Source organism: Monopterus albus, unplaced genomic scaffold (genome assembly GCF_001952655.1).
Source record: "Monopterus albus unplaced genomic scaffold, M_albus_1.0 scaffold106.1, whole genome shotgun sequence".
Classification (NCBI taxonomy): domain Eukaryota; kingdom Metazoa; phylum Chordata; class Actinopteri; order Synbranchiformes; family Synbranchidae; genus Monopterus; species Monopterus albus.
The window spans coordinates 731,790-756,280 of NW_018127986.1; the positions used below are offsets into that span (position 1 = coordinate 731,790).

Sequence of the window (24,491 nt, forward strand, 5' to 3'; positions counted from 1 at the left end):
ACAGCGAGGGTAAGCGAGCCAGAGACAATGAGAGAGAGGTAAAAGAAAGTGAGAAAGAGAAAGAGAGGAAGATGTATAGTTATAACTAAAACCAAGACCCTTTCAAGTCCCCTGTCAGAAACTGCTGTAATGTAAACACCTGCGGCCATTAGCTGATTCTATCTGGGGCACCGGATAGAAATGTTTATAAGTTACAGGCTACTACTGAAAAAACATTTAAAGCCAAATAGAGGGTTAGATACACAGAATGAGTAGTGACAGGCTATGTTGAATTGTCATTGGAAAAAGAGAAGTGGAACGCCTTTGAAGAGAAGAACAACCACACTAAATGAGCAGGAAGGTGAGCTAAGAGTAAAGACCCCAGGACATGCTCTGCTTCTTTTCCTCCCTTCCTCTGTTTGCAATCATTGTTTAAATCATCCAGCAGCCTCTCTTGCTGTGCCATTGAAGCTTAATTTTATTGTCATAAAAATCACCTGGCATGCTGTAGCTCTAAAACCTCTCAACTGCAGAGCCTTTAGACCTCTAGGCTCTGTGTAGTGAAAAGGTTTTAGGAGGTCTGGCTAGATAAAGCAGTCATTCTTGGTGCAAGGGCCATCTGAAATCCCTCTGTCAAGCGCACAAGAGGGTCAGAAGCGTTCCTTTAAAGTGTGGTGTTTAAGAAGTGCTGGGGCCAGTGGGGCAGATGGATGGAAGAAGCAGCTGCCAAACATCTGCACCCCTCCTTCACAGTCTGTGCTCTGTCTGTGCATCGCTGCTTTTGTCACAAACTTCCTGCTTCGGCTTAGACAGCTTCAAAAATGTAGCATGAAATGGCAGTTGTGAGCTTGTAATATTGCATTGTGAAATAAAAAAACTACTGACTTTTACATCTCAGAGTCATGTGACCCAAGTTATTCAGAGAGTGCACCTGCAGATAACTAAGTATAGTGGCAACATTGCAACTGCATGTTGCAACCTCTCCCACATTATTGAAGTACTCACAGAGGCAAATAACTGCTCTCTGATATGAAGCCTGTTATTTTCCATAAGCACACACACTAACACTGAAAGGCCTGTTGTCATTGTCTGCACATCTGTCATTATTGAATCCACAGAGGCATACAGTCACTAGGAACTGTAGGAAAGGAATGACGAAATGTACTTATCATAAACTGACGCATCTAAATCCCGTCCTAATCCGTTTTGTGTTTGCATATGTAGGCTCAAGTCTCTGATGACAAAGACCAAACTAGCTCTATCTCCATTAGACAATCACACCAAACTCTCTCTCTCTCTCTCTCTCTCTCTCTCTCTCTCTCTCTCCCTGCTGCTCCTCCCATTACAACCGGGTGAAACGGGTCCGCTCGCAGCTTGCACTCTGCATTTCCAGGCTGCACTACAGTTAGTATCTGTGGGTCACAGATTGTGGGTGAGGACAGAGGTCCACGCGAACACAATCTGCTCTGGAAACCAATCAATAAAAGGACTTAAAGTTGATGTGTGAGTTGGGGGCACTTCCCCTCAACATGAGGGCCCGTAGCTGATTTGGATATTGAACACAGGCTGCCTGTTGTCTACAGTTCAATATCAATTTTCCAAAGTCTGGGCAAAGAGAACTGGGCGCAATTACGCACGGCGAGTAGCATGGCACCGATTTTGGATAGACGTGCTCCCGCGTTGCTCTTGGTTTGGAGCTACTGCATCCTGGCGGATACCACCTTTACGAACTTTACTTTGGACAACGAGTTCCACTCCAGTTTCATTCACCGTCGGCTGAAGAGTCAGGAGCGCAGAGAAATACAGCGGGAAATCCTGTCGATATTGGGGCTGCCGCACCGGCCGCGACCCCACCTCCACGGAAAGCACAACGCTGCCCCGATGTTTATGTTGGACTTGTACAACGCCATGTCCACAGAGGGTGATGAGGACAGATACTCCTACCCCTACAAGCCCATTTTCACCACCCAGGGACCCCCAATAGCCAGCCTGCAAGACAACAACTTCTTGAACGATGCAGACATGGTCATGAGCTTTGTCAATTTAGGTAGGCTCCTTATTCTTTCACCGTGTGTGACCAAAGACTACTGAAACACATTTAACACTTAAGAGTAGTTGCTCAGAAAATCAACACAATCCCCCTATGTTAGAATGATGGCAACAGACTATAGTCATTACTGTATACCATTTCTCGATGCAGTAGTCTCAGTTCTTTTATTTTAGTTTTAACTATTGGGATTCGGTATGACTAGGTCACAAGTCCCCAAAGGACAAAACTGAAGAACATTTTGAAGAACAGACATTTTTAAGCCATTTTTGGTTTGATATTTCTGTAGTTGTTGTCAAGTGGTCACCTAAAGGCCTGCATGTATTATAATTCACTGTCAGAGCTTCATTAGCAGAGAGAATCCATTTCAGTAATTATTGCTCTCCACTTGCTGCTACTCACAGCTGAATTTTAGGACCGATCATGAGTATTTTGTTCAAAGTACTCTGCCCAGCCACTTTATTAGGTACACCTGAACAGCTGTATGCACTTCAGTGCAACACTTCCGCCTTAACATCTGTTTATGAAGCTCAACATGTTTCAGTTTTTGGTGAAATTGTCATAAATGTATACATTCAATTATATTTTTATGAGGTCATAGTTAAAGTTGGTATTGAACTGGACTATATTATATTCAAGGTCTTTATATTTTTGTTCTCCTCAGCTACATACATGAGAGAGTCAGAATATTAGGAACACCTCTGAACATTATGTAGTCCAGTACAACAACACCTTTAACTATGACCTCAATAATAAACATATCATTGAATTTATACATTTATGACAATTTCAGCAAAAACTCAAACATTTTGAGCTTCATAAATACAGATGTTATGGTGGAAATGTGGCAATGAAGTGCCTACAGGTGGGACTATTAAAGTGGCCGGTCAGTATAGATCCAGGAGTCAAAGGTGAAAGTAGAGTCACTGTGGTGACATTTTATGGTGTCTTCTTACACATGCATTTTTCTGATGTTATACCTGCATGCACCCACAACCATGTTTGCACACTGTTGCAGTTATCCAGCTAATACAACGAGTGTCATGTTCTATTCTGTTAAACAGCTGTGCAACCAGCAAATTTTCAGGTCCTTGAGCTGTGGATGATGGACCAGTCAGCAGCTAATATGTCAACCATGTGTTATCTAAAGAATGCGTATGTCAACAGCAGAATAGGTTCAAAGTGCACTGGGTCCTCCCTTCACTCTAATCTGGAGACATCTGCATAGACATTTGGATGACACAATAAAAAAATGTCAGTTGATCATCTGAATATAGTGCAGTCAGTTTGTGAGTCATACTCTATTATTCATTTAACTCCATTAGCATAGTTTTATTTCTTTTAGTTGTTCTGTGGACTGTTGTGTATATTTATAGGAAACAAAGACTCCTGGATTATTTTATTGCTGTCAGCATCAGCCAGCGGTTGTTAAGTGCAAATAATCACAACATTAGTAGGCGGTGTCAGATTATCGGTAGTAAACAGACCATTATCATTCAATTTGCTTAATAAATTCTTCAGTCACAAATTATTCAGGCCTTTATGTTCCAGGTGAGTCACTGTGCTTTGTGATAGTTTATTCATCTTAACCATAATTTGGCACCAGACAGTAAATGAAATTCCGAGCAGGCATATTGTTAAGTCTTTGCAAGCCAGCAGGATTTTAGTGAAGTTTTGCAAGAAGTTGGACATCTATATTCAATCCTGGAAAGATCATTGTTGGAGTTTCTTGGCAAGAGAGAGGGAGGTGACACTCGTTCCTCCACTGCACTGTATAATTATTGTGGGAGCTGCTGAATTGTGACTATTTTTGACAGGCTGTGACACAGATGGATTTGACCACAGAGACTTGCAGATTCGAGGGCCAAAGTTGCAGTAAGCTGACTAGAAAGAATGGAACATTTGAGAGAGAAACAAAGATGGAGAAATAGTTGGGACTTGGTCCTTTTCTTCTGCAAGGATGATACTCAAAGCAGACAGGAAAGCTCAACAAAGAAGGGTCACATCAGCTAGAGAGAACATTTTTAGAGGACTGTGGAAAGAAAATCACGCTGCCTTCCCGAAGTCTTATGGCTAATTAAATTACTGATGGCATTTGCCCAAGTTCAGTTCTCCTCATGGCACACATTTCGAGTTCCTGTATACTGTACAGTGCATCATTCATTTGAATATAAAATGGGTGCTTGTCACTGCATTGTGTGCGCTGTCTGCCTCATGTTGCGTTCATGTTTGAGTTCATTAGGTTTCTCCCTGAGTCTCATGTGATATCATCTAATATGTGTCCAAGTGGCTTGATTTAAAACAGCAGATGATATGCTGTTTCATTATCCTTCACATGAGAGGGAAAGGGACACAGAGAAGTAAATGATGGCTATCAAATGGATTGACTATTTCCTCTCCAAATTCCTTCCTTTCCACATTTGCTCATTGTGGGTTTGTTTTCTTATTTAGCTTGTCTGAGAGCAAAATGAGTGTGGCTTTTATTTAAAACACTGTCCCTCAAAACTCTGCATGTCTCCATAAATACTGTGCCAAAGTGCATTAGTCAGACTTTGTACATTGGCTTGATGAGAAGCCTATTTTCATGCACTGGTTTGCATTTTTATTTAAAGGTAAAGGTTCCACCCCCATATTTTAATATAGTGATAAATATCGTATTGTGGCGTTTTCATTGGACTGTGAGTTTTTGGTATCGTTACATCCCCGCTAAATACTGCTGCAAGAATTTATACAGTATAATTTCTCTCATACAGTACAGAACCAATTTGGTTATGATGGTTTTATTAGCTGCTTCTTTTTCTTTGCTGATTGTCACTCAGAGGATCTTATGCACTTTGTAGTCAGTTTTTGTGAGTGCCTCCAGTGCAGCCAGCCAGTGTGGGTGTAGTTCTTTGAGACATACCCCAGGGCATGGACTTTGTCTCAATGAGTCACCTCACTTTAATGGCTTACAGCATATAGTCGTAACGTATGCTGCTACATGCAACACAGGTCACCCGGGCACTGGGTGTGTGCCAGACATGCCATGATAACATGCCATCAGGTTAACACAACACACGCATTCTCTGTCTCTCAAGGTGGCGACAGAAAATAATATAATGTGTATGTTAACATATTTCTGGCCAGCATCTATCTGTCTGTCTAGCTATATAGCTCTCTAGCTAGCTATCTACACATATATGTCATAAATCCTATTTGTACTAATTATTTTATGGAGTCCCAGTGGTATCTGACAGCAGCCACCATGAATTAAGGCATTTCCTCCTTAAACAAACCACAGCTTCCAGGGTTTTTTGGCTGCTACACTGGCCTATGCTGAGCCACCGTTCAGTTCATCTTATGTTAAATTCACACACATTATAACACAGAGACAGATCATACTCTGTCATCCAGGTACACACACACAAACTGTCATAATGCCCAACTTGAAATGTCCTATTTAAGCCTCCCTGGTCACAGGAAAGGACGGTGACTTAAACGTCTGCTATTTGCATCCTGGATGACTGAAAGAGTAACAAGATCATCACCTGTGTGTGTGTTGGTGTGTGTGTGTGTGTGTGTGTGTGTGTGTGTGTGTGTGTAGCCTTTTACTGTAAAAAGTATGTTAGTCACAACTTCCTTATTTTCACAGTTCTCATGTAATCCCACATGGATTAGTGTAACCTCTGGTGAGTGAGAGGACAAGAGACAACTCAAGAGAGTGTGTGTGTGTGTGCCTGCATGTGTACATTCATTATGTTTTGGAAATAAATCATATTGTGAGGATATGGTCTTCTTATTTTATTGTTCTAAGCTAAATATAACTATGTAATTTTGTGTTTTTTTTATTGTTAACAAAACCAGTGAAAAGACCAAAACCAACAATGTGTTAGTTTGTCTCTGGACGTTATGACTTCCCTACCCAGTCTGTTGCACCCAGCCCAAGTCCATTGGTTCTGACTGAAGATGTTAATCTTTTTTTAAAAAAAATAAAGGTCTCAGTAATATCATATAATAGCTGGGCACTGTTATAATTTGAAAATATACTCAAACATGAGTAAATATTCAATTTTTAGGGACTATTTTCTGCTGCAGTTCGCTGTAATGTCCTGGTGCATGTCAGCTTACTGTCAGTCTCGTGCCTTATAGTGACATTTGAATAGAATGGAGCCATCAGTATTGTCTTAGGTAACAACACTGATGAGTCAAAATGTCTCCTGCAAAAACAATTTTTTTTAGGCATGTTAATCCGCGTGATTTTATGTCCTTTTATATGTTTGTGTAGATGTTGATGTTCTTTGTGTGCTATAAATTGTGCAAGCTCATTGTGTAGCTTTTTCAGTAACTAAACCCTGCCTGATGGGTCTGTGCATGTGTAACTGTGACGCTGTAAGTCAGCCCCTTTGTTTGGACACACAGAAGGGTACTGTTGTAAAGTAAAAGCATCTAAAAATGTGAACTAATATCAAGCTGTTGAAAACATGTGCTCCCAGAGAGTATGTAATCACTCAGTGTTCTGCTGCTGTTAATCAGCACCAGATGTGATACATTTCACTAAACAGAGTTGAAAAGCAGTAAATAAAGAAAGCTCCACTGCTTTCATTCTCTCATTGTTGCCATATGCAACATTTGGACAGTTGTTTTCTCAGCCAAACCCGAGATGTTGCACATGGTGAACAGTGTCATGTTTAAGCTCTGCCTGTATTTGACTAGGGAGTTGAGCTGTGATCAGTGAAGGGAGAAATATCGTATAGTTTGTATGCTGAGCGAGTCAGTGTACTAGCAGGTAATTATTGTTACCTTGGTGACCTGACAGGGCACCACCTGGCCCTTTACCATTCATGGCCCTTTGTCTGCAGCCACAGGAGACACATTTGTCTGCTCGGAATGAAATGGAGAGCAGGGAGAGGAAGAAATGTCTAACTGGTGAGTTAGTTGGGATTTATTAGAGGCTGCCTGCTCGGAAGCACTTGTGTCACACTGCAGTCATACTGCAGACAGATGGAACTTGTTTTATAACTGATAGTGGTCCACACATGCAATTTCGAGTAAATAGCTCCAGTGTTTTTCTTAAGAAGAAAACATCTCTGTTCATCCTCTCCCCACCCTTCCCTTTATTGCTCCTTGCATTCTTCTCCACAGTGGTGTGCCTGTGGTGCTGAGGTTAATACAGATGTTCCCTTCTGTCTGCAGGCCAAAGCAGCTGGATGAAGAAACTTTATCTTTTCAGAGTCCAGCAAGTCCCCTCTGCCATGACATCTGGCCCTGTCTCAAATGTGGCCCTCACACAAGATCATCTGATACCAAATTGGGCTTCATACTCTCCTGAACCAACAGTATTGATTATCAGTACTGGCCTCCTCGTTTTAATTAGTTAGTTATCATATGGTCCCAGTAGTGTTGTGGGGTGTTTAGTCTCCAACTGCCTGCACTGGCCCTCACCTCCAGAGGCTTAGATCTCCCATGCTCCCAGACATAAAACATTTCAACACTTTCTCAAGTTCTTCTGTGTGTTTTTCCACTCCCCACCTCTCTCACATACACGCACTTACTCAGATCCCAAAACACAGATTTTCCCGTCTCTCTACATAATATCTTACTCCTTCCTCTCTCACACACACATTTGACCTTTGTGTCCACTGCTGAATTGTTGTAATTTGACAGATTTGTCTGTCTTGGTTTCTCCATCTCACACCGGAAGCTGCTTCCTCCAATATGTTTAATGAGGCTTCTCACACGAGGACCAGCAAATTAAAACATTGTTTGTCCTTGACACTGTTAGTATGCCTGTCTCCCTCTCATAGATTTATATAGCCACTCCAGTATACATCTGCAGTGGACTAAAAGCACATGTGAACATGTGCCCAAAAGCAGTGTTTCTGGAGCTAATTAGTGCTATTGACGGCATGTTTTATCGCTTTCTGCTGGACAGGGAGTGAACAGAAGTAGAGGAATGTAACAGTTGGTTCAGATTGCCCTGCCTTCCTGTCAGGTAATATCTCTTAATGCTCTCTGTGATTTGATGTATTAGGCCTGGTGTGTAAATAAATATCAGAGACAACAAATCTCTCCTCTTAGGAGCTTCAGGCAGCTTTATAAAGTCCACAGCCGGCAAGATCCAGAAAAATTTTCCATTATGTCTTAGATTCACCTGTTGAACTCAGGAGTTCAGAATGACATCTGGATACACATAGCAGAGCCTCTGTGCTCTTGGCCAGGCTAAGGCACTTGCTGGGAGAGATGATGAAACACTCTGCAGGTGGGACTTGACAATGTGGCGAGTGGTCAAAAGGCCCAGATGTACTAAGCAGCAGGCATCCTAGCTCTGCTTCAGTGATTGACAGAGCTCTATCATTGCCAGGAATGTTGGGCTCATTTTAGTTTGACTAGTCATTTCACTGTCCTGCTTTGACTTTCTTTTTTGTATTTCTCAGAATGTAGCTGCATATAGCAAGACAGTGATACATTAACGTGAGATTGTAAAAAGTGCAGTGGATAACAGAATTAATGATATTTCCACCCGTTCAGCCTCGTCTCTTTCATCTGGGTTAGTTTGGCCTTGCCTTATCAGTGACCAGCAGCACATAAGACTCCCCTGCACTTCCATGACAGCGGGTACCAAGCAGTGAAGCTGAGAGAGCAGATGTGGGCCAGAGCACAGCCAGAGATCCTGGGACCAACAGCTCTGCTGCTGCAAAAACAAATACAGCACTCTTGCTTGGTACTGGGGCACTGACAGGGTAGAGAGGAGAGGAAAAGAAAGAGCAAGAGAAGAGAAGAGGGGAAAGGTGTCACAAATGGATCCCATACATTTCTTTAAATCAGTCAGTTTCTTTATTTATACTGTACCCTTGTGGGAAAAGGGTACAGTATAAGAGCCACTTACCCAGCTGCACTGTGTGATGTGTGTTAGATGTCCTAGCAGAAGACTGCATTAGCGGAAGCCCATAATACTGACCAGATTCCTCACCACACTCCGGCAGCCAAATCAAAGCTTGTAAAAGCCAAGAAGCAACAGTGCACAAGTGTTTTTATGATAAGTGATGAAATATTGTGTCACTGCAGAATGGAATATAAACTGCATGTGGGAGCTTTCTGTTTATTTGGGCAAGTGTGCAGCTGTGTTTGCCTTGTGCTTCCGCCAGAGCTATTTTGTACATTTTAAAAAAGAATGGTTTCTAATTAAACAAAATAAACAACGAGTTGTTAAAATTTGAGTGCCAGTGTACCTGTCATGTATGCATAAGGTGATGCTCTGCAGGAGGAGATTATAAAAAGATTTATGTAGATGCTGGGAAATCTCTTTGTGCCAATGTGCATATATTGCATGTGAATTTTCTTGAGGCCTATAATAAGAGCTAGCTTGGCTGGTCGAAGAGGGTGTGGCCCTTGTGGCCACAAAATTAAAGAACACAAAAACAAGGAGATGAGGGGAAGAGAGACTGTGGAAAACTGAATGACTGTGCTTCCACATGTCTGAGTTGTTTTATCCTGCACCTGAGAGGAAGTGCAGATGGTTTCTGTAGCATTAGCACAGAGAGAGAGATCCCTCACTTGGTACAGATCTCTCTGCACTCCTTTGTCACTGTTTTTCAACACATTGTACCACAGAACAATGGCTGCTGAACATGGTTTGGTGTTGTCACCATTGCCTTTCAGTAAATCTACATTAACAGACCTCTGAGGAAATATGATGAGGTCCTGCAGGAACTTCAGTCACTGCAGTTTGGAATCTTTGATTCACCACTTTGGTTTACAGCAATGTGTGTTTACAAAATTATAAAAATATAATTATTAACAAATAGTTATACTATACATGGTTATTTATCACTAAGAATACTGAATAGAGGCGGCGTGGTGGTTAGCGCTGTTGCCTCACAGCAAGCAGGTTCTGGGTTCGAGCCCCGGCCAACCTGGGGCCTTTCTGTGCGAAGTTTGCATGTTCTCCCTGTGCTTGTGTGGGTTCTCTCTGGGTACTCCGGCTTCCTCCCACAGTCCAAAGACATGCAGCATAGGTTGATTGGTGTCTCTAAATTGCCCGTAGGAGTGCTTGTGTGTGTGTGTGAGTGGTTGTTCGTCTGTGTGTTAGCCCTGCGATGGGCTGGCGACCTGTCCAGGGTGTACCCTGCCTTTCGCCTGCAGCTGGCTGGGATTGGCTCCAGCCCCCTGTGACCCTGTTTGGGACTAAGCGGTTTAGAAAATGGATGGATGGAATACTGAATAGGTTTGACCTGACAGTGCATTATTTCAAACAACACTAATTTTAGGAAGAGATCTTGTTTTCACTTGTCAATATTGTGAGCAACAATGTAAATTTGTCCTGTTTCAAAAAAGAGCTTCTGGTTCCAGAAATAAAAGATGAATGGACTTAGAACATTGCTGCACATGGCTTTATACGTTATATATGACTTTATGTACTGTTCGGTCCATGGATGTGTTGGCTCCCACTGTCATGGCCGTGGGCATGTCTGAATGAAACTGAAGGAACATTCATGTAAAACAGACATATGTCTGAATGAGAGAAAGCTTTTGCTTTAGACTGTTTGAACCAAACAGGATGGTATGTATTCTGTGACTGAAAATGGCTATATTTTAACATTCTCACAAAATGTTGAACTATTCCTTTAAATCAAAACTGTCTGCATGGCTAAATAACAATGGAGGTAAGTGAAAAATATGCATTTTGTAGTTCGGATGAACTACAGCACTACGGCTGTGGCTCAGGAGGTAGAGTGGGTCATCTCCTAACCAGAAGATTAGTGGTTTGATTCCCAGCTTGTCCGATCCACATGTCGAAGTGTCCTTGAGCAGAACACTGAACCCCAAGTTGCCCCCGGTGATGTCACCGGTGTGAGTGCTTGGGTGTGTGAGTGGCCAACTAGTGTGAAAGCACTTTGAGTGTGCTGTAATGCATAGAAAAGCGCTTAACAAGTATAAGGCCATTTAACATTTACCATCTTTGTAGAGTACCTGGGCACCCTGTAAAAAGCAGCGGTAAGAGAAGCTTTAGAGTCGCATACATACCTGTGAGTTTCAGATTGCTCCATTGCTTCGTGATGCCCAGTGAAGTGAACTATGGTTTATGGGTGCAGAGGGCGTGCTTGATGGCTGCAGTGAGAGGAAGAACAAGAGGTCAATAAAACTGCTGTGAGACCTTTTGATGGCCTTCTGGCTAGAGAGGAAGCTTGGTTTGACCACAAGTCTTAAATGTAAAGACTCTTCTTCCTGTGGTTACACTTACAGGCTCAACAGGCATACATACATGATCATGTGTACACACGTAGTAGCCTACATACACAAACACTGTGGTGAGTTGATGATTGTTAAGTGTGAGTAAGTTATAGCACGAAAGTGCTCGCACCCTTTCCCAGGGAGCCAGGCCCTACAGCAATATAAATACATCACACAGGCATGATGTCATCAGTAGTTGCCAGTGGGCAGGATGTTTCCTACTGTGGGTAGTCACCCGGTACCCAAGAGATCAAACACTCATTACTTTTATAGGATAAACATCTGCCCTTTCCTTGCACTCAGTTTTTCATCCCCTCTCTCCTTTTAGCTTACGGAAACTATGACATACTTGTTCCAAGTACTGTACTTAAAACAGAGTAAAAACAACAGAAACAAAGAAAGAATGGAAAAAAAGAAAGAGACATCATTATGGTGCATCAGTCAATTCTGCATGGTTCTATTTAGCTTTACATTCTCCTTCATGGACCACTATAGATCCTGCCATGAAACAATCTGACACTGATTTGATTGACATGCACCATTACTAGTTTCTGGTTGTGGGTGTCAGGTGTGTTGTTAGAGTTAATGGGCTCTATAGGGACATAGAGTGATGTGCAGCTACTGGTGGCACAGTTAACTCAAGGGAACTGAAAGTGGGATGGGAGGGGGTGAAGCTTAAGCCACCATTTTAGAGAAGTGGGAGGGGTGAGCTTTCCACCCCTGCTAAGTAGCGGAAGGTGTGCAAGGTGAGACTGAGGGTGTGGGCTGCCGAACAGACACTTGGGCTAATGCGAGCCGTCAGATATTTCCACAACTGCTCCGGTGCACTTCTCCTGAAGTGTTGGAGAAGTGTCTTAGGTGTCCAGGCCCGACAGGAGAGGAAACAAGAAGAGAGAACAAAGACAAGGACGAGTGCAATGCAAGTGGAGAGAAAAGGGATAAAGCTGCCAATACTCTGTATTTTTGTCCCTCTCACCAAATCCCATCAAGGCAAATGTTAGTCAGACAGGAGTAAAGATTATATTGGTTGGGAACTATTTTCAGCTTTGGGGTGTCAGCTAGTATTTAAGCCGCCAGTTGCACTGACTCCCAATAAACTACTGCGCCTATGTTTAAGGCAATGAAGCAGCAGTGAGATTTGGCACAGCGTAATAAGCTGCAGACAGGTGACCAATTAATGGGAAAGCCAACATTAACTGTCTCAGTGAGGAGATGGCCCACCACATACCACCAGAACAGCTTCAATGCACCTTGGCATTGACTTGCTAAGTCCCTGAAATCTACTGGGGTGATGAACACCATTCTTCTAAAAGGTATTCCCTCATTTGGTGTTTTGATGGTGGTGGTGAAGACGCTGTCCAACACGTCGGGCCAAATCTCCCATAGATGTTCAACTAGGTTGAAATCTGGTGACTGTGAAAGTCACATCATTTTTATACTTATCAAACCATTCAGTGACCCCTCATACCCTGTGGATGGGGGCACTGTCACCCTGGAAGAGACCACTCCCTTCAGGTTAGACATGTTTCATCACTTAGAACAACTTTGCAGTGACCCTTCCTTCTAAGAGGACAGTTAGACCCAAACCATCACAGCATGTACTTTCTCCACTCATTTTTTCAATCACAGTTGATAATTTTCAGGAATGTTCCCATGGGAAATCACAAATCATTAAAGACAGCAACCCTCTGGTTGCCAGGTGGAGGCTGGAGGAGACATTATCATCCCATCATCTCTAATGTGTGCTGTTGTGCATGTGTTTGGCCTGCACGAGTCAAATGATATGGGACAACTCAGTTCTGTAGTTTGTATAAAAAAGGCAAATCAGACATCAAACCAGATGACAAAAGCAGCTCACTGTGTATGTGTGTATGTTGGTGTGTTTGTCTCCTTGCATGTGTGTTTTTGCTGCTTTAATTATGATTTACAGAAACACATAATGATTGTGTTACCGTGCTGTGACGCAGAAGGCTTCACTTCACAGATGATACTTTGTGATAGCTGTTTGCATGCACGTGTGTGTGTGTGTATGTGTGTTCTTGTACTTGCTATATAATGAGGACCAGAAATCTTTTTTTTTTGCTACAGAATGAGGACATTTTGGCTGGTCCTCACTTTCTGAAAGAGCGTTCTGAGGGTTAAGCTTTGGTTTTAGGGTTCAGGTTTAAGTTAGGGACAGCCATTTAGTTCTGATGGCTAAGGTTAGGGTATGGGCTAGGGGTTAGGTGTTAGGGTTACAAGTACGTGTGTGTTTGTGTGAAGAGGAGCAATCACTCTAGAATGAAGGGCTCATCAAGGGCTCAAACAACTTGGCAGAGTGTGTTCGCATGTTTGCGGTGTGCATATGTTTGGACACAGGTGGAGCGATGGCGACTCACTTCCTCCCAGAGGATGTCATAAATGCATCCACTTGTTTTTAACTAACTCTTCTTCTCACCTGCCTTACTGCTATAATTGCCTGCAAAAGACAGAAAAGGGAAGAAAAGGTGAGACAATGATTGAATCTTGACAGAGGCATACACTCATGCTCTCATTTTCTCAACTGTGCTCATTCAAATTCATGATGTGACAAGTGAAAATGGGAAGCAGCTCATGTGGGAGTTTCACGGAAGCATCCAGCTGTTCATACAAGCAAAGATAAAGAGCACTTATTTAGAAGGGGCAGGCAGATGCTCCAGAGGCTGAAGAACAGTTCTGGCTTTCTCACCAGAGGGACTGCACCTGCACAGGGCTACAGGAGGAGGGAGAGGTCCCTGGGGCGGTAGAAGAGTAAGCAGGTCATGCAGCAGAGAGTTATAAAGGATAAATAAAAACTTGTGAGAGTGTGCCAAAAACATGAAGTTAGTGTTTCACAAATACATGTTTGTTGTAATACATAACAACAGAACACAGTTCAGTTCAATCTGTATATTCACTACCAGTCAAATGTTTGGACACACTTTGCTACCAAATTGAATGGGAAGGTCAAAATGTTCAGTGCAATGTGGTAAAGTTTGACATGGGGGGTGGGGGCATGGTGAATGTCCAGTGCCGGTTTTGCACAAGTGTTGACAAGAGAGTAGGCTGGTAGAATGAGAATTGGTATTAAATATTGATTGGAGGAAGTCCATCCATCCATTATCTATACAACTTATCCTGAAGAGGGTCACGGGGGGCTGTAACTTGCCCAGCTGAGTGGAGGAAGTGATACTGATAAATTAATAAAGGTCTACAGTGAAGATCACATAACCTTGAATGCCACTGTTTTCAGGAGGAGTCGAACAGCGTTTCATACCTTTCCAATGTGCCCACAGCAGACAGAGAATAATGGGAACCTAAAGCAAAGACAGCTAATGGCCAGCAGACAACAAAGCAGTTCCTCATTGAAGAGTAATTAGATCCTTTCTTTTACTCCTGCTCTGACCAATCATCTCACAGTGCTGCCTTTGTCTAATGTCCTTCAGCAACTAGGTTTAATAGAAACATAAACAAAAGGGGATGTAGGGGAGTGTCCGCTGGGAAAACTACATGAGGACCAAGGGGGAAAAGGGCTGAGAAACACAAAGACGCAGGTATGTAATGAAGGAAATGACACCCACCTACTTGTGCAGTGAAACATGCATAATACTTACATCACACTTATATTACTGACAGCTGGTATAGACTCTGAGTACTATCACAGAAGTTCTTTTGAATGTAGTATTTGTATGGGTGCATGTAATTGTCTATTAATGTGCGTGTGTGTCAGTACAATGATAGCTTTGCAGAGATTGTGGGACATGGTTGTTTCCTGCCAAAGCTGCACAGAGTTCAGAGGCAGTTGACTGATAAAGACTCATTGAGAAGCAGTGGATGGTCGAGGGAGTGGCTGCTAGAGAGGGCTTTCCTCTGTCACCCAGCATGACCCTGCAAGGGCATGTGGTTGTTATCTAACTGTCAAATCAAATCAAATCAAATCAAATTTTATTTGTATAGCACCAAATCACAACAAAAGTCATCTCAGGACACTTTACAAAGTAAGGTCTAGACCTTACTGTTATCAATATTATTACATAGGGAAAACCCAACAAATCCCCCTGAGCAGCACTTGGCGACAGTGGGGAGGAAAAACTCCCTTTAACGGAAGAAACCTCCGACAGACCCCGGCTCTTGGTGGGCGGCCTTCTGCCTCGACCGGTTGGGGTGAGTGGATAGAGGAGAGACAAAAGAAGAAAAGCAACAAGACACAACAATCAAACACTGATCAGGTCGATGTGGGTGGTGACTGCTCATCAGAGACGTAGAGCTCCAGTACCTGTCTTTGAACCCTCACCTGTGGACCGACGCCTGTTGTCCTGGTGGGCATGTTTGGGCAGAGATCTCAAAACAGAGTTGTAGATGGGTGAAAAGTTGTGTCTTAGTCCACCACCCTCATTTAGTGAGGGGTGTTCTATTTGGACAAAAATGAACATGAAACATCTTCTACCTACCAGTTGATTTTTTCTACGTTTTTTCAGCTTACCATGACCTGGATGACTAAGAATCTGTACAGACATGTTGCTACTCACTTTGGGAAGGTACTTAGGAAGTGCTTTGTTAGGATGATAAGGCTCTACGAGGTCTTTAAGATACGATGGAGCCTTGTCATTAAGGGCTTTGTATGTTAGGAGAAGGATTTTAAATTCTATTCTGAATTTTACAGGGAGCCAGTGGAGAGAAGCTAATATGGGAGAGATATGATCTCTCTTGCTAGTTCCTGTCAGTACTCTGTGGCCACCATAACTGTGTTAGCCATACTAGTAGAGTGGCTCTATGGTAGACCTTGACAGTCTCTGGCACTGTTAATCAGTAAATCACTTGACTGCTTTAGTCCAGACTTTGTTTATATAGACATTCATGTTCCCCAGAGGATAAACCCTAATGACTTTGACGGTCCCCTGACTTTTCTAGTGCCACATTGTGTTTGGAATGAAATGAAATGGCCCTTTTATGGTCCCTTAACTTTTCATTTTTATCACCAGGTCAAATTTTTTTGTTGACCAATACGCTGGGTTATGACCAAATTCATGCTAAACTAAATATAGTCAACATTATACCTGTTAAACATCAACATGCTAACATTGTAACTGGGATTGTTATCATGTGTGTGTTAGCATTCAACTCAAAGCAACACTTTGCTTGAAGTAAGAACAGCCTTACAGATCATACCTGTCAATTCTTGTTTCATAAAATGTATTAAATGTTAGAAAATAAATTGCCAGAAAATAGACCAAAAAAATGATAATTTGATGCACATCACAATTGTCCAAAGTCCAAGGTGACATATTTAAATTTCCGATAGTTCCAAACTCACAGATATTCAATTTGTAACCACATGTACATTTAAAAATCTGAGGAGCTTCAGCTTATGCATCTGTTTATATATGTATGGACGAGGTCAGGGGGCATATCATGCATGTATGGCGTGGTGAGTTGGAAAACTGGGATGTGGGGATGCAAGAGAGGAGGGGATGGGGATGGAGTACACCAAACACGGGGCCCCCAGATCGTGAGAACCAGATAAAGTGCCGACTGGATGACTCTCTGGGGCTATGAAAGGAATAGAGGGAGAGGAAGGAGGTTTATAAAGCTGTCAGCGTCCGCCTGCATCTCTATCATGGTTCAGTGTGCACCAGATGCATTGCTCCTAGTTCTCATTTCAATCAGAAACCAACATGTGCACTGCATATCTATAAATGTGTTTAATCTGGGACCAGCCCACAGTCTGACAGGTTATGCTAGAACAGCTTATGTGAAGAGAAGCACCATTTCCTGTATACAGTGTATGTGACAATACAAACTCTTTTCAGTTTCATGCTTTATTTTTTGCAGTGGAGCACGATAAGGAATTCCTACCAGTGCGGCGACATCATCGCGAGTTTCGATTTGACCTGTCGCAGATCCCAGAGGGTGAAGCGGTCACTGCTGCTGAGTTTCGTATATATAAAGACTTCATCCATGAACGTTACGATAATGAGACTTTCCGCATCAGTGTCTACCAAGTGCTGGAGGAACACGCTGACAGGTGAGCATGGGTGTGTGGTTGTGTTTGTGCAGCAATAATGTATGTCTCAATATTGTAAACCAGCAGATTAGGATGTTTTTTAATGATGCCAAGCAATGGCTGTCTAGACTTGCTGAAATCCTTAGCTGATTGATCACATCACTGTGAGCCTACTGTATTAGCATCCCTGTGCCTAAGTACAGTGCCATAGAGCTTCTTAGACTCTTAGGAGGAGAATTAAAGCCTTTTTTATTGCTGCATTTGTCAAGAACAGTTTCTTTGTTTTCTCAGTTTTACATCATAGGTCATTTCCACAGTACATTGATTTGTCATAGTGTGTAAAGCACATGTGTATTGGCACTGTTCTGTTCCAGTGTCCCAGTAAGTCATGACAGTGTGAGGGTAGGCTAGCATGAACCAGGACCCTGAAACTAAAGCAGCTTAATGGAATACAGCCATCATTAATTTTATTATTTGCACATGTGCTTTGGTTAAGTGAATGTTCTTGGGTTTTGGGCTGATGTTTACAATTGAATGACATCACATGGGAATTTGCAGTAGGTCTTTGTCATTATTTTCTTTCTGTTTTATGAATGGGGCGATCAATAAAAAAAAAAAAAACATCAATGTGTTTACCAAAGCCATGTTTACTGGGTGATCAAGATGGTGTATGTAACTCTGGAGCAGCCTCTGTCCTGCTCTCCCTGACGCCCCCTAAAAGTTTCTGTTGTCCAGTAGGAACAACACATTTATTTATTCCTTTGCCAGAGATGGGCCCGGGTACATAAATGAGCCAAAGCTCTGTGACACACTATCTGCTCGGTCAGAAAATAGGTCAGGACAGATGAATGGCCACATGAAGAACAAGAGATTTTAGTCTGCAGTGGTGAAAGAGCAGAAAATCCAGAGCTCAGTGTTGGACAATGGGACTGATTTGGATATGTACTTTCACTTTCATTCGCTACTTTTCACAGTTTTTTCTTTCACAGTTGAGTTTCTCAGTCTCTCTCTCTCTCTGGCTTTCTGGCTCTGCAACAAAATTGCAGGCAGAGATGGACTGTGTGTAATGTATGAAAGGACTGGCCATTTATAAAGCCATTATTGTCAATTAAGAAAATGAAGTGTTCCCCTGGGCCTCACCATCTGGGGCCCTCACTTACTCACTTTCTTGCTCCATTTCTCTCTTTGTTTCAGCCTGTCACACCGCTCTGACTCCTTTTCTCCGCTCCATTACTTTGCATTGCACTTCACTCACTTGTCTTTGCACTCTGTTGCATGGTTCCAACCTATCTTTTGTAACTATGCATATAATCCCCCTTGGCTTACATTCATCTCTTACTTTAAGTGTGAACTTCATTGTCCTCTGTGTCTTCTCCAGAGAGTCAGACCTGTCTCTGCTGGACTCACGGGTGATCTGGGCAGCAGAGGAGGGCTGGTTGGTGTTTGACGTGACAGCCACCAGTAACCACTGGGTCCTGAACCCGGGCAGGAACCTGGGTCTGCAGCTGGCCCTTGAGAGCACAAAGGGTGAGTATCGCTCAAATTGTGTATTCATGGCTGTTCTTTTAAAGAATCAGATGGTGTATTCTGTGTGTACTGTACACAGCAAAGATAAATCTGCTCCTCATCATTAGTCATCAGCCATTCATCACTATCTTCATCTGTCATATCCTCAGCATCATTAGCAGGCATGCAGAAAACGCAGAGTATTATTCTAAGGATAACATCTCCATCACGAGGCTCGGATGTGAGTCAGTAGAGAACTTTGTCAAACAGTGTGGAGAACAAGAATATTGTCTCTCACAGGATGGCAGGATGTTACATGTTAGCTGAGGAAAACAGACACTTTATTGCTTCATGTTGTGGGCAGGGTGTGCTAGGGAGGCTGTATCCATGAGTGTGTGACTGTGTGTAGGCTTGGGCTCTGGCTGAGCATGTTCAGACAGGCGTTTGGGACGTCCTGTCGCCAGCAGCAACCAGAAGCCTTGATTTACCACCCAGCAGTGAACAGACACATTCTTCTGTGTGAGAACAAGATAGGCCATTGCTGGAGTGCACATGCATGCGCATGCACAAACACACCCACACAAACACAAGTATAGAGACTTTGATGTTCAGTCAGTGTTTGTTCTTGGCATGCAGAGATGGAGAAGAGATGAGAAAAATGTAAAGGAAAGGAAAATCTCGTTTGTAAAACAGAATGTAGCATTATGACAGAATCTGTTTCAGTGAGGAGAGGGAGGAGCACACGTGCAAAATGAACTTTAAACACAGGCGGAGACTGATTTCATCATGTGAGTTGAATTAAATACAGGTGGCGCAGTAGTTCAGTGGTTAGCACTGTTGTCTCTACAGCAAGAAGGTTCTGGGTTCAAACCTGCTGCCCTTCTGTGTGGAGTTTGCCTTCATGGGATTTCTCTGGGTGCTCTGACTTCCTGTCACAGTCCAAAGACATGCAGGTTAGATTGACAGGCAATTCTGAATTGCCTGGAGGTGTGAGTGTGAGTGGTTATCTGTCTCTGTGTGTCAGCCCCCCGATAGACTGGTGGCCTGTCCAGGGTGTACCCTCTCACCCAGTATAAAACCTCTGCACTTCTGCCAGCTGTTTAATGAAACAGTGTCACAGAAGCATTTGACATAATCTCTCCACATTAAGACTTGGTTTGGAGCAAAAACATAAACAAAAAATGACATGCCATAATTTTACATCTAGGTTACTTTGACATGATAACACCTGTTCTCTCTGTCTTCCCCCAAAGGAGAGAGTATCAATCCTCGTGTAGCGGGGCTGATTGGTCGCAGTGGGCCTCAGAATAAACAGCCTTTCATGGTGGCCTTCTTCAAAGCCACTGAGGTGCACCTGCGAAGCATCCGCTCAGCACCAGGGGGGGCCAAACAGCGTAACCCCAATCGCTCCAAAGGGGCAAAGACCCAGGAGGCTCTCAGAGTGGCCAATGTTGCAGGTAAACACAGAAAGTGGATGTAATATATATTCACTTTGTGCTGATTTGTTGGGCTGACCCCTGTTTTAATCTGGCTTTTGTTGGCTTTACGAGGTATTAATGGAATGGGACACAGATGATCCATGTTAGAAAAGTTTATGCATTTTAAAGTACAGCATGTACTCAATGAGATGTAAACTCACACCCACTAATATACTTTATACCCAGAGCCAACAAAAGGGTGTCATTATAAATGGTGTGATTCCTGCGCAACTAAACATGCAATGGATACTTAGGACCTTTGTTTAGGAGGTGTGAGAGGGCTGTGTTTATGTGAGATGCTGAAACATTAGACTGTAATTTCTGAGCTTCAAATAACCCTCTGCTGTCTTTGTTTATTTACACAAGCATTACAGAGCAGTTGAGGCCAAGTTCCCTGCATGGAGGTAGCGATAGCACAGTCTTTTATGGCAGAGCACATCTGCAGTGTGCTGTGGGGCAAACAGGGCCACAACACATGGGCCAAATGGACTTGCTTGGAACTTTGGATACCAGTGGTCTTTAACTGGATGATGAAAACCAGTCGCTCATGATCATTTCCAATCTGAGCCGCTCTCAGGAACTAATGTACCACAGAGCCCCAGAGGACATCAGAAGATGAGAGAGAGATACCATTAAATGGAAAACAGATTATTCTTTTTTTTTTTTACACATGGATGGGCTAAAAAGAAAAAGAGATGTTGAAATGGGTGAGGAGAAAAGAAGAAAAGAGAAAGAATAAATAAAAGACCTGAGTTTTGAAAAATGTGTCAAGCCTACTCGGTGTACACATCTGTCTCATCCAGTGGAAACTCAAAGCCCAGGAGAGTGACCTCTAAGCAGGGGCGGCCCATTCACTTGAAACAATTACCAAACTGCTGCTGTATCTGGAGATGATTTCCTCCAACCATTGTCTAAATGTTCATATTTTAAATGAGGACGTTGGCAGTGTTTAGGTCTGTTCTTTATCATCTCTGCTTAATTAGGGTCTGACTGCAGTAAATAGTTACTCGTCTGGCTGAATGGGATAATAGCAGGTATACTGAAATATAACCCCTCTCTTTCTCTTTGTTTGTCCTCTTCCTCAGAAAACAGCAGCACTGATCAGAAGCAGGCCTGTAAAAAGCACGAGCTCTACGTCAGTTTCAGAGACTTGGGGTGGCAGGTACAGAAAGTATTCCCCTCCCAGGCAGCCAAAACTGCTGGGCCCGACAGATGTTTAAATCAGACATTCAAGTCCATTGCACTTTGACAATCTCAGCATGCCCTGAGTTTTGCCTACATATTGCATGATGGGACTAAATTCAGCCTGGGAGGAAACTCTGTAGACACTGCTCAGGCCTAGAACATATACATAGAACCTCTCTGCATGTTTTTGAAAAATATAGAAATAAATGAAAACCTGATCAATGCAGTTAGTTGATTAATCAACCAGTCAACTTACAGAAAAAAAAAACTTCTGGACCAAATTTGAACATCTGTTTCAGTTTTTTAAAGTAAAATGTAGCTGTTTTTAGATTTTCAAATGTCAGAGTTTTCAGATTTACTTCTGGGACAGTAAATTCCATGTTTAGGTTTTGGACTGAAGGTCAAACAAAGCATATTATTTTTATTTCAGCTTGGCTTCTGATAAATAATTGGAGTTTTTCACTGTTTTTAAACATTTAAAAACCAAACTATTAACCAATTTATCTGTAAACTGAATCACAGTTAACAGCTGAGGCTCCAAAAACACTAGACTCAAAGGTAAAACACTAAAGGGGCAGTGCCCTGTATAGTAAAGGGGCAAATACATTACTTAGTAGTAGTATCAGGTCCCTATCGTTGAAGTAGCATTAGTGCATTATTAAGTCATTACGTGCTGTAGAATTTCTAATAGTTTTGTCAGATTACCATTAGAAAACAGAAAGCATGATGCTCAGTTTAATCACAGTTGTACTGTGTTGAAACTGTTGTGCTTTTCTAAATGCAAGTTGGTGTTTCCATGGCCCAAATCTCAAGCTGATATGCAGCCTAGGCAGGTCTAAAGGCCAGTTTTGTCCTTGGTCTTGTTTTCAGGTGCACAGAATCACCTTGAGTGACTCCGTTATTATTAACTGTCTCCATTAACTTCTGTTTTTAGCATTCTATACCATTTTCCCAGTTCCACAACCTAAATAGCTCTCTGTTTCGCTCCTCACTGTCAGGACTGGATCATTGCGCCGGAGGGATATGCGGCGTACTATTGTGAGGGCGAGTGCGCCTTTCCTCTGAACTCCTATATGAACGCAACAAACCATGCCATTGTGCAAACCCTTGTGAGTAACCATGAAAGAAGGCAAAGAAATAAAATCCCAGCAGTCATGTTAAGAGTCTAGTCATCTTATCAACTGTCAAGACGATGTAGCCTCTGATGGAACTCCTGTATTTCCCGTAGTTAATGATCCAGAAGAGTCATGTGTAATAAATGCTGCAAGGGCATCATTTTTGCACAGTAGTTTATGTCTCTGTATCATGCACCCTTTTACCCATTGTCAATATTCATTCATGATCTAATGATGAATTGATGAAACATCTGATTTCCCCTCCTCTTCGCAGGTTCATTTCATTAACCCAGAGACAGTTCCTAAGCCTTGCTGTGCCCCCACGCAGCTCCACGCCATCTCTGTGCTCTACTTTGACGACAGCTCCAACGTCATTCTTAAAAAATACCGCAACATGGTGGTCAGAGCTTGTGGCTGCCACTAAACTGTCAGCATCCTCACAAAGACACTCACATAAACGCACACAGTCATGAGCAGAGAGGGCTTCGCCTTGCCATCATTTGAAATGTTGAGAAAAAATTGCAAATTAAAGTATGTGCACATGAGCTTTATGAACATTCTCAGAGTTAAAAACTATTTCTTGTGTAGGAAAATCTCGTCTTCTTTTCAAGGTTGTCCTGAAGTAAACTCGTTGCTGTGTGGGTGAACAGGACTTTCAATCAGTTTTGGATTCCTGGCCACAAGTACACATACACACAGACTCATGGTTGTGCTTCCTACTGTGTATACAAGACATTTAAAGCAGTGATTATACTGTATATTCATTCACAGACAAGAATCTTTTGTTTATTTCAGTAACTGTTATTGTAGTTGTTGTTATATATATTTTTATGACTGAGACCCAGATGGAAGATTCTTCAATGTACAATAATGTGTAAATATTTTTTTTTTTTTTCAAGGAAAGCAGAAAGTGTATTTATTTCCTGGAATGTATTTTTCTCTTCTATGTAATGCTGCCTGTTTTCTTTCATATGACAGTACACCCAATCTCTGAGTTAACAGAAAACTACTTTGACATGAGCCTTGAGTACAAACTCGATGCACCCCTCTCTCTGACTCGTGCACATGTGCGCTGCATACACACTGAGGGTGGGAGGCGATTCATGATGACTTGGACCTGTCGAAACGTCAACGTAAACCTGATGCACATTTTATAACAATAAACTGAACTGGGGGGGGGGAGCATCTTGTTCTGTGTACAAGACATTTTCAGGTTTGTACTGCTCTGCTGTAATACAATCTGTCATATTTAAAAAGGTCTATTTATTGAGAGTTGGCTAAACTGTTCTACAGTGCGCTCCAATGTTTCAACCTTGTTTTGCTGCTGAACTGGTACAACAATAAACTGGGAGAAAAGCAAGGAAACCACCTTGAAGCCTATTGTTCAAAAGGCAGAATTAGATTGCCGAGCAGAAGGAGGATGCATGTGGGTATAGTACTTTCTTACACGTTCCCACGCATATATTTGCTTGATCACGCCATCTGATGTGTTGCAAGTGTTTCCACATTCACAGAAACATGTTCTATATTCTCAGCGATTCTGTGTCTGTGGTTTGTGTCTGTGAGGTGGCTGTGGCTGCTTTTCTGTCTTAGGGTGAGTGGTTGCTTTTTAATGTAAAGCACATTTAGTTCATGTGTAATGGAATATGCTATAGTATTTGACACTGACATTATATATGAAGAAATGTATTTATTTTTATTTAACCCTCCCAGGTTTGCAGCTCTATGTTGTTATGAGCTTTTCGTATACGGTTTCCTAGTCTGGTGCACAGGTGTGTGGGGAATAGTAGAACTAAGTACTCAGAGTCCCAACATGGAGAGGGCCCGCAGCAGAAAGCCTGGAATTGAACATTATTCTACAGTATTACATGCTTGTGTTTACTTGTTGATTCAGTTATTTGTGCAGGTTTGACAATGGACATATTAAAAGGTGATTCACAGTGTGGGGGCTCAGATTTTTCCGCTGCACT

At 42.4% G+C, this 24,491-nt stretch overlaps 1 protein-coding gene across 1 annotated transcript; it reads left to right on the top strand.

Moving 5' to 3' along the window:
• The first annotated feature begins 1,368 nt into the window (after positions 1 to 1,368).
• bmp7b (bone morphogenetic protein 7b) lies at positions 1,369 to 24,435 on the top strand. The gene is made up of 7 exons (XM_020610740.1): positions 1,369 to 2,026; positions 17,066 to 17,258; positions 18,616 to 18,764; positions 19,997 to 20,200; positions 21,307 to 21,383; positions 22,405 to 22,515; positions 22,796 to 24,435. The coding sequence occupies exons 1-7, from the start codon at positions 1,627 to 1,629 to the stop codon at positions 22,943 to 22,945; spliced, it is 1,284 nt and encodes a 427-aa protein (XP_020466396.1). The 5' UTR covers positions 1,369 to 1,626; the 3' UTR covers positions 22,946 to 24,435.
• Positions 24,436 to 24,491: the final 56 nt, after the last annotated feature.